At 44.6% G+C, this 11229-nt stretch overlaps 1 protein-coding gene and 1 long non-coding RNA gene across 2 annotated transcripts in view; one reads left to right on the plus strand and one right to left on the minus strand.

The window, feature by feature from the left end:
- Positions 1–1538, minus strand: part of ZNF804A (zinc finger protein 804A) — a 152512-nt gene extending 150974 nt beyond the window's left edge. The window contains exon 1 of the mRNA XM_013178790.3: positions 1267–1538. Within this exon, the coding sequence (XP_013034244.3) occupies positions 1267–1428 (162 nt within the window). The 5' untranslated portion in view covers positions 1429–1538. The remainder of the gene's footprint in view (positions 1–1266) is intronic.
- A 72-nt stretch (positions 1539–1610) lies between these two features.
- Positions 1611–4020, plus strand: LOC125182131 (uncharacterized). Its single transcript, XR_010832211.1, has 2 exons — positions 1611–1746; positions 3896–4020. It is a non-coding gene; the product is annotated as an uncharacterized lncRNA (long non-coding RNA).
- The last annotated feature ends 7209 nt before the right edge of the window (positions 4021–11229 follow it).

The raw sequence follows: 11229 nt of genomic DNA on the forward strand, positions 1-11229 counted from the left end.
CAAATATTTGTTTAAAATTCTGAGAATGCACTTCCTTACAGAGAAATGTGTGGAGTCCACAGCAAAGAGAACTGCTGTAAGATTTACAGCATGAAAGCAGGAACTTTACACTTGAAACGGTCCAAAAATCTGCCTCCGATTCTCTCGTAGTAGTTACTATTTTTACGACTTGGCTCAGCCTTGCTTTAATCTCTTTATTTAGGAAGAAATTGCAAGCTTGCCAACTCTAGCAAAACGTTAAGCACTTCAGTAAATTCCCCGTCGACACAGGTCATGCATTCGAGGGAAGAAGAGGGTGGGGAGCGAGCCCCACTCCATCCCCTGCGAGGGGGGTTTAGGAGTAGGGCAGGGAGCAGTGGGCAGCGCAGCTCAGCCCCGCACCACGCTGCGGACCCCTGCCTGCCCTACTCGGCCACACTAGTGCCTTGCTGGGCAACAGGGCTTGGGCAGCGTGGGGCTGAGGCCTTCAATACTTGCCCCGTCCACGTCTGGTACCAGCTGCGAGGCAGCAAAGCCCGCAGGTGCAAGGACAGCCGAGCACGCATAGAGCCAGGATGCTTGAGCATCCATGTGGACTTCATGGAATTACCGCGCCAGGTTGTCAGAACTGATCAACTCCATCCAAACCCAGGGTTTGTTTTAAAAAAGCACTCGGCAGCCCACCGAGCAGCCAGCCAACCAACCAGCCAGCACAAACGCCTCTCGTTTTTGCAGCTGCCTGCGAGCAAGCAAATCCTCCTGCCCAAGTAAGTGAGCAAGTTTGGGCTGCCGCTTGCCTCGCCGCGCACAACGGGACCTCCGGCTGCCCCCAGCACCCGGGGAGCTGGCAGCCCTCTGGAGACCCTCGCCAGCTCCAGGTAGCCAAGGGATGCACCCAGCCACCCCCAGCCCCTCCTGGACTCCACGCCGGGGGCTGTAACCCCACGCCCAGGTTGGGGTGCCTATTCCCAGCGTTTCTAGGGCCGGGCTGCAAACGCTCAGCCCCGCAAAGGGGAGCCCCGGTGGCTCGCAGTGGGGAGCAGCACCCGCAGGACTCCCCCGAGGGAGCAGAGCGCTCAGCCCCGGCCCCGCCGCACGCCCATTTGCATACAGAAATATTAAATAAAATTAAAAAGAAAAGCCCGGCCAGGGTTCCAGCTCCCTGCACCAGGCGCTAACGCACACGCAGCAATTTCCATTTCGCCGGAGCCACCGCTACAAGGAGAAGGAGAGCGCAGAGAGGCGGGGGGGTACAGGCTGGGGGGGGGAGGCAGGAGAAGACATTACCAGAGTTTTGTCCCCGTTCTTGCTCAGGGGACCTCGGAAAACTCCCTTGATGTTGCGAAAGTGCCCGTTGCTGAGGTGCGCCGAGCTGATGACGATGTAGTAGCACTCCATGGGGCCGGGGCTCCCCGGGCGCTGGGGGCCCGCTCGGGAGCCCCCCGGCATGCGCGGCACAGCCCGGCACGGCTCGGCACAGCCCGGCACGGCTCGGCACAGCCCGGCTCGCCTCTACACCCGGCGCGGCGCCTGGCGGGGGAGGAGGAGGAGGAGGAGGAGGTGGTGGCGGAGGAAGAGAAGGAGGAGGAGGAGCGGCGGCATCGCCGTGGCTTCGGCGGAGCCGTGTGCGGTGCCGCCTCCGGCGGGCATAGCGGTATTATAGCGGGCGGTGGTGCCGCTCCGCTGCACGGAGCCAATGGCAGGGAGACAGCGGGCCGGCGGCGGCTGCCGGGGGGGGACAGCGGCCACACCACACCGCCACGGCAGGTAAAGGCTGGGAGCTCCCCCCCCGCATCCCTCTTTTTTTTTTTTGGGGGGGGGGGGGGGGGGGGGGGGGGGGGAAGCGCCACCGTGGGTCGGGGCGGGGTGGGATGGCCAAGCATCCCTCCCACCATCCTCCCCCCCCATCCCTCCCGCTTTTCATATATATATATATATATATATATATATATATATACTGAACATTGCTTTTAAAATACCTCGGGTCAGCGGCTTCAGGGCGGGGGCCCCCCAGCCCGGCTCTGTAACCGCACGCCCCCGCCGCTCCCTCGCCTCCTGCCCCGGCCCCGCTGCGCTTCCCCCGCCCGGGGAGGGATGCAGGAAAAAAGGGTCCCCGCCTGCCCCCACCCCGGAGCGAGGCAGGGAGCCGGGAGCCTTCCTCCGCTTTTGGCACGGTTTGGTTTTTGTGTTCAAGATGCTCGGGTTCAAGATGCTCGGGTCCTGCTTTTTTTTTTTTTTTCCCCCTCCCCAAGAGAGCCCTGATTTGCAGCCTCATCGCATAGGACGCGAAGCATCCCCAGGCGGCTCACCTTCCAGCCTGCTCTCCCTTTGTTCTGCATAGCTAACAGGAGCATTTACGGGGCCACAGTCCGGTGCTGAAAGAGGGAACGCCTCAGAAAATAAGCGCAGAGCCGCGATGTAACCTCCAAACCCGTCCCCTAGTCAGCAGCTGCTGCTGGCAACAAAACATCACCATCCTATCGCTCTCCCCCTCAAAAATAAAGGCACCCGGGTAATTTTGGAGGGCGCAGGGGAGGGGGACAGACACTTTTCCTACCAGAATCTGTGCAGTTTGTATCCCTGATAAAGGAAGCAACAAATCATGGGAGGTGCCTTGCTCCGAGGAGACTTTTCTATCTGCTCTACTTCCCACCCTATGGCGAGCAGCACGACTTGACAGGTGTCGTTCATCCCTCTGAAGCTGCAGTACTTTGGAAGGGATCCTGGAAATGCCAAAAGCACTGAGTTTTGACAGCCCGGAGATAGGTGAGGTACCAGAATTTGCTGCTGCTTGTCACAGCCCCCAAAAATAGGGTGAAAGAGGTAGGCACACGTAATAGCCCACTGGTTTTGTGTGCATGTTTGTACATGCACAGCCAAAAATAATCAGTGGGCTCAGTACAGTATAAACATGGAGTCAATATCATAAATATTTGATAGGTTTAACAGCATCCCACATTTATGGCACAATTCCAGCCCCAGCCTGTCTCACAGGTGTAAATAACACTGAGATGGGACCCTTCCATATTACAGGTTGCTGGAAGCTATAACGTTAGTTTTTGTGGTGGGCTTTTTGATGGTGCTGGCAAGGGAAAAGCTGCCAACTGGAAGGTTTAGGCGAGAAGCTCCCCTGGGCAGCAAGTCTTTCACAAACATCCCATATTTGGGTAGGATAAAGTAATGAAAAGACAGAGAACAGTAACCAAAAAAAAAAATATATTCAGCTTCTTTTTCTGGGAATAGGGCATAACGCGCATTCATTCTTGGACTAAAACACCAATTTTTTCCACCTTTCTGAACATAATGTTCCTGCTATGCCAGCTCCTCACAGCCAATCTCCTCTGTGCATTCTCCCTTGCAAAGAATCGCAACGTTTGAACGTCTTGGAAATGCCTGCACTGACCACTTGTTACATAGTGCAGGTGTTTAATTGCCTTCTGAAACCGGGGCTTCCCACGTGCAGGGCCAGAGGGCTGCTCTCAGGGCTTGTGGGAGGCATGCAGGCACTGCTAACACGCTCTTGCTGGGAGTATAAGGCCATGGGAAATAAGAGCACCCAATAAGCAAAATATAGGTCTTTATCTAATTGGCTGCCTTTTTTTTTTTTTTTTTTTTGCTTCCTCTCTCACAGTTTACTATCTTCAATTTTCCTTGTGGTCACACATGCTCAGGTGCTTCTTCTTCCCAAATCTTTTCCCTTTAAAAACAAATCTTAATAAATTGCTAATTTTCTAAGCCCCTAAGCTCATGGTTCTACATACCCTCAGCCCTACCTATTTCTGTCTCTGTTCTATTCCCCTGAGTAAATATGCGGGGTTTGAGCTGAGGAGACTATTCATTCAAATCTCTGCCACACAGCAAGTGTGGTGCTGCTGATTTACTCATTCCCTTATTCTACCTGATACTTCCTCTTCAGGAAAATCTCCAAGGAGTTCCTGTGTAAAACTGCAAATATCAGCTCAAGGAACTGGATATGGATTTGAGAGACCTTGTGGAGAACTTCTGAACTAGAAGCCAGTGAATGAATTACATTAATTCACATATGTTGTACTGTTTTTTTTGGGGGGGGGAGGGGGATTGGTTGGTTGGTTTTTCCTGTGACAATTATAATAATATTCTGTAGTTCAACATGTTGTAACATTCATCATTTAAGGAACAGGCCTGGCATAATTCAGAAAAAAATACTCGATGGTATCAATAATACCCTTTTGTTTAACAATCTCCAAAGCATGCCATGGCATACATATTACCAAGTGAATATATTCTGATAAATCCTTTCACTCGCTGCTGAAACATATCCATCACGGATAGAAAGAAGTATCTGTGCAGTAAGTCACAAGAAACCCAATTCAGCTCCCACCGCACTTCTTATTATTCAATATAATTCAGTTTATCCTAAGAATCTCTCCCTCTAACTAATCTGCTGAGACGCACCTCTTTATCCTTTTTGTTTTTATTTTACTTTACTTTCTCAGTCTCTTTCTATTGATCTCCTTCATATTTTTTTTCCTCCAGTTAGCCTTCCATCTTTCCCCGTTCTTTAGATGCCCTCCACCCATTCATTAAGCAGAAGGCAAAATGTGAGTATCCTGTTTGCCTTTTAAAGGCCATTACAACGTAATGCACGTTATAGTGGCGAAACACACATGATACGCTACATTACAAATGCATTCATTCATCAGCTATGGGGGTGGTGAAACTAGAATAAAGGAAACTGGGACACTCCTGTAGCCTGGCTGCTCAGCACATCCTTCACCACACGCAAAGATCATCGCAGTGGCCTCCCTGTCTTGGGGCACAAGCCACGTGGAGAGCTGCTGCCATCATTGCCAAGGAAAGGCAACAGCATCTTGGAGCCCTGTGAGCTCTTGGGCTGCATCCTTCAGCCCTCAAGAGTGGCAACAAGAGGACTGTGATCTGAAAAGCTGCAACAGAAATTTATTAAACCCTGCAGTAGATAGATTTGTTCTTTGCTTCGCCAGCACTGCGAAGCGCGTCATTTCACACTGCCATTCCTGCAAGGCATCACAGGAAGCCTCAGCCTGGTGAGGATTGCCCCCTCACATGCCCGCACAGCATCTCTGTCCAGCCCTGAATGAGCTCACATGGCTGAGAGATGCCAACACCTTTCCTCCCCTCCTCTTCCAAATCACCAATACTACCGCTGTCTGCTGTAGGATACTGTAGGGGAAAACCTTTTGGTGTTTAATAAGTCAAATACGCGACTCTCTCTGGCTTGCCTTCTTAACATCTGAGCTGTCAGGGAAACTGCAGCGTATGTAAGCTCCTAAAATTATTTCCCCATTCAATCTCTCCCCTCAAAAATAAAATTGTTTAAAGCTTATAGCTTGAGAACTGTGCTAGATCCCCTGACACACTTCTCAAACCGCACTTTGAGGAGCATTGAAGATGCTGGCACAGTTTGACTGCAAGCATTGCTGCTTCATCCCCCTCTTTCAACTTGCAAACCGGGGGAAAGAGGCATTCCAGATACAAGGTGACATCCAGAGGTTGATGTGCTTCACTGTGTTAAACCATATAGCAGGGTCCTCCAAGCAAACCCTCCAGCATGCACACAGGTGGAGCAGCTCTACACGGAAAGCACACAGAGCCAGCCACCAACACCTGATGAGTCCTGAGACCGATCCATGACCGACTGCTATGGAAAACACTCCTTAGCTTCACCCCATAATAATCTAGCACAACAGTGCAAGGAATAATACTCTATAGATAGCACTGGAAAACTCAATAAAGACAAAAATATACCCCTCCATAAATCAAAACCCAAATGCAGTAAGACCGCAGAATGGGTGTGCTTCCTCAGTGACACCAGCCAAAGCCCCCAACATTCTAGCACACAAATTACACAGCCTGCACAATATTAAAGCCAACAGGACATTAATCCCGGAAAGCAATATCCAAGGAGATCTCAAGCAGCCCTTCACTGTCTCGTATGCTCCTGAAATGAGAGCTGGCTAATGAGCACCACATTTTAATTTTTACCAATTAATTTTTTTTTAAATTTTAACCAGTTAAAAACTTGCTTTGTTAAAAAATACATAATACTTCAAAGATACTGAAGAAGCAAAAGGCTTTTATCCAAAAGAAGTGAGGCACCAAGAGAAAACCCAGCAAATAAAAGCAAATTAATGAATAAATAGGAAAATCATACATTTAGAGAACTAGGATAGCAGGTGGGTTCTGGCCATTTATCAGAAGCAGATTATTTCCCATGCTCACATCCACACAGCTTTTTCCACAATTAAAAGAGTTTAAAGAATCGATCAAAAGTCTTACGTAGTCAATAGGAAACCACCTTTGCTGAGCTTTGCTTGATTTACATCAGCGGCAGGAATTGCCACAAGAAGTCCCGAAATTCAGGCCAGGACTTGGCACTGCAACCCATCTTTTCCACTGGGTGGTGGTAATGAGATCAAAAAGTTCAGGAGAACAAACTACAAAAGCACTCGGAACAGAACCGGTATTCCTTGATTCATTCTGTCGGTCTCTACGTAGATACCTATTTGTGGGTGTGTGAACACATATACATGGCTATGTATACGTACACAGCCCTGAAAATGTGTATGTCCATTCCTGTTTATGCCGCACTAATGAGTGGATGAGTAAAATAGTTTCTAAAGTATTTCAAAGCACAAAAGAAGAATATTAAAACATCTCTGGAATGGCTGGTGCACATTCGATAATTAAACACCGTTTGCTTCTTTAGTATTCAGTTCACCAACATAATTTTCTCAATGTAAAAGCTGAGCAGAGCTGGGGTGACACTGTGACACTGATGACAGGTCAGAAAGTAGAACTATATTATTCCTGAATGAGCCAATATAAATTAGAGACCCACCGGGAAAATAACTGTGGTTAATATTTTAATAAATTTCATGGAGTTCAACGTATGACACACTGTTATGGCTTCCTTTAGCTTGTGATCTGTAGTAGTCAGAAAAAATGAAAATTAAAATTCAAAGCAATGTGTTTTATTTCCTCAACGCTACACATTGCAGAGAGATCTAATTTTTAGAAGGGGAACATTTGGCATCATCTGAAAATCAAAACCCTCTACAATATTTATGGTTACAACCTCTCAGTTTAAGACACCATAAATCAAACCAGACATTAATTGGTTCACTTTCACAGGGTGCTTGTTCTAACAATACCAACACACAGCAGAATATCAAGTACATGCTAGGGAAGGATACTTCTAATTCCATACAATATGACATATTGCTGCCTACAGGTTAGATCGCACCCCTTTACACCACGGCTCATACAAAGAGCAGGTAATGTAATATTGTAATAACCATGGCATATAATCCACGAGCTTGGTTTAAACCCTCAACAGTGGTGAAGTTCATTACGCTAATTAAGAGAGGCACATCTTTACCCTGCAGCTCCCAGGCATTAGAGCCAATGACATGTTTTGTCAGTAACATTGCGAGGCTTGCTTGGGAACCTGAAGCAAGGTTTGGAGGTGGTCAGAGCCTTATGTCTGCATTCGCTTACTGTTCTGCACCGGAGTTTCGTCTCCTGATCTTATCTGAACAGACTTTTATGGCTTATTTCCCTTTTTTACTGTACAACTTAAAAAGGCAGTAGGACTCCCAGCTGGAGTATGCATAAGCCACATTCCACACTGTATAATAATTTTAAAAGCCTACAATTTTTACCATCTATGATTTGAGCACAGGTAGATACATGCACTGCTCTAAAGTTCTTGAAGTGCTCATTACGGTCCTCCTGAGTGGTGCTCAACACTATCAGCTTCCTGTGGGAAAGGCCCTGTTTACTCATTAGAACAATTATATAATTTTTTCCTTAATAACTAATGACTTACCAATCTGTCTACTGCAGAGAAAGAATATAATTGCAAATAGGCAAAATCTTTTGATGCTAAAAATACCATCAAAAGAATTTATTCACCTTCCAAAAGATGACTAACTTATGTGCTTAATTAAAAACAGCCATATCAAAATAGCCTCAAGCATATTATAGATTACCAGCCTGAAAAATTTCATTGTAAGAAACAAAGTCAGTATTGTTCTAAAAATAGAGAGGATTTCCAAAATCCGGTATATCCTTGTTGGCATTTTGACGATTAAAAAATGTCTACATAATTCATTTAATTAAGGAAAAACTTCCTCATTAGCTCAAGCTAAATAAATCGTGCTAAATTTTATCCAAATGTACATTTTATTGGGTATCTGTAAAACCTGTGTAGTCAGAAGACAAAGCAGAACACTATTAATAGCAACACCAAGACAACTGCCATTGATAATCTGAAAACCTGTGCTCAAGCTGCAACATGAGCAGCTTTTATTTAATCCAAATTTTTAGTCCCCTTAGACTTATATTGATCTTCTGCTGCTCAATCCTGAGTTCAAAGAGTCCTCCTTCTTTCCAAGATGGAAGAGAGGATGAATGCTGCTACTTTTAATGATTACATAATTAATTTAATTAAAATAATATGCACTCTGACTTCATTTATTATTTGAGTGGAAAAAGTTTTATGTAGTTTCATAATTTCTCTGCTCTACAGCCACGTTCATGTAACCCTTCAGAGCAACAGCTCCTGGTGATAAAGTCCACAGACAGGGCCACCAAAAAATAAATTGTCTTCAGTTCCAACAGACCATCTCCCACTTCCTTCTTTGCATAATATGTAGATACAACGTTAGGTGCTTATTTTTCCACTTTTATTATTGCTACGTACATTCTAACGTCACGACATATTTGCATAACTGTGTATTACTCCTCCTCCACTCAGACCTGAATCTAACAGAAGAGATCTATTAATAAAATATAAACACCCAGAATTATGTATATTTGCTTTCATAGAATTTCTATACTAACGTCTCTTAAGTATATTGAATTAGCCTTGAACTGACCGTAACACTGGCATTCCCATTAGAACCAATGACACTAATGTATTTGAAATGCAAGAACCAGCAAGAGGAAAAGAGTATAAAATGCTTTAAAAGTCAAAACAAAAATAAAAATCAACTATTTCCTGGGAACTGGTGTATTGAAAACTTTTTTTTTTAAACAGGAAAATGCAAATTAAAAATAAAATGTAGAAAACGTGCAGAAAAAAAAATCATCTGCATTCAAATTCTCATGTCTCAAAAAAGCAAGCTAAACCTGCTGATCTGGAAATAGTTCCAAACCAGGCAAAGCAAACAAACAAAACCCTACTTGTTTTGAGGCAGACCTTGAGATTTGCTGCTTACCTTTATTAAGACAAATCACAGGTTCCCTTTTGCTTGAAAAGATGAGAATTTGAAATAGCAAGTGGAGAGATGACTTGACTATCACAACTGTATCTCTCCTTCTAATATGTTTTCCAGAATGCTGTCCAATGTATTTTAAAAACATCCTCATTAGATAAAGCATCTGTGTTAAGGGCCCAAGGGACTGAGCCTGGTAGACTCAGCCATTGCCAGGACTGTCCCTCACCACCTTACCTTGTCTAAACTTGCCTCTTGTAAGCATTTTCCTTGCTACATTTTGTCAACTTGAAATCCCCATCAATTATGTGACCCAACACAGAAATCAGATGACCTTCAAGCTTCCCTCTTCATCTTTACAAATATTCATGCGCTACTGTAAGACAGTGAAATCCCTATGTCTCTGTAGTTTCTGACGGTAAAGCCTTACTACCATTAGTTTGATTCTTGATCACAAATCAATACTTTGAGCTTTGTAGTCATTTTTGTATATCATCTGCAAACTCTCTCCATTCACTTTCCAGAGCAGAAAATTCTCTTAGGAAAATATATTTTATATTGAAATGACCAAAAGTGTAATCTACTTGCAAGCAGATTATATTTAAACATCAGCTCTTAAAGACATCCATTTAAATCCTTTGGCTGGTATTTGTCTCCATCACATCCTCGATGTTATTTTTAGAAAGCAAAACACAGATGAATTTCATAATAACACCATAAAGGTTGAAAAAATGAAGTTGCAACAAAACTGCTTCACCGAGAGACTGAGAATGATAGTAATATTCAGGTAATGCCACTGCCCAATAAGACTGAATATAAATATACAGGGCACACATCTACCTTACTCCTGATGCGTCTAGGGTGGGCATTGCCCCCATTCAACTGTAGCCATTTAAAAGTTGGGAGCCTGATTCCTAACTCTGGGGATGGGATCAACTGCACCAGGGACCAACCTTCCTTTCTCTGCACTGATTTACAGAGAGGTTGGACCAGATGATCTCTGAGGTCCCTTCCACCCTGGCTTTTCTATGATTCATGAAAGCCTACGCTATACTTCCATCACCTACAAATTAAGCCTCTAGGCTAAGGCTAGGCAGGGTAAGTTGGATCTTCAGTCTGCAGTAGGAGGAAGCTTACTGATTTCGACAGTCTTTCATCTTTCAACTATCATCTGTCTTTAAAGGTAAATAGTTAATAAAAGGCAGTTTCACTTGTATTCCTGAACACACTGAGGCTTTGTATATTCTGTCTTTATTTAACAACTTGAGTCCCACCTGCCATGCTTCCAAAAGAAATCCACAAAAAAAAAAAAACTATCTTTGATAATTAATTATCTTTGATAGCTGATTCATCTTTCTCGCTTTATATTCACACAGGATGTCTGATGAGTGTTGACATGGACACTTCGGCCCACCCTCGAGCTTTTTTCAGGGCTGGCAAGCCCCCATTCTCTTTCGTAGTGACATCACAGAATCCTAACGTCCACAATTTGTTAATTTTCAGTAAACTCTTTGACTGCAACTGATGCTTCCCTTTGCAAAATGTTTTCTTATCAGTTCTCATCTGCAGTTTATTCACCATTCATGTGAGGAACTAATGAGAGACCTGAAAGAAAACCAAATACTATTTGTTTTAATTTATTAGAAAGTAGCCAATTTTTGCACAATATTTCAACCTTGAATTTTGGATTTAACAGAGCATTACTGCAACTGAAGGCTAGCAGTGATTTAAGTGAATTTTGGACAAAGCATTTTCTGACTTCCTGAAAACAACAGCAGGAAACCAACTCCAGTGGTCAGAATTGGCTCATAAAGATGAAAAACTACATGTATTTCTGGCCTTTAAATTGCTCTTCAACAGAGCGATAAGAGACATCATATAGAACCTTATCAGGATTTAATTTCCTAACAGAAATGAGAAAGGAATGTGCAAAATCCCCCTTATGGAATCTAACATTAGATTGCAGTACGCGATAAAAATACCTTGACAATGGGAGTATACCTGAGGAAGG

This window comes from Anser cygnoides, chromosome 6, assembly GCF_040182565.1.
Source record: "Anser cygnoides isolate HZ-2024a breed goose chromosome 6, Taihu_goose_T2T_genome, whole genome shotgun sequence".
NCBI classification, from domain to species: domain Eukaryota; kingdom Metazoa; phylum Chordata; class Aves; order Anseriformes; family Anatidae; genus Anser; species Anser cygnoides.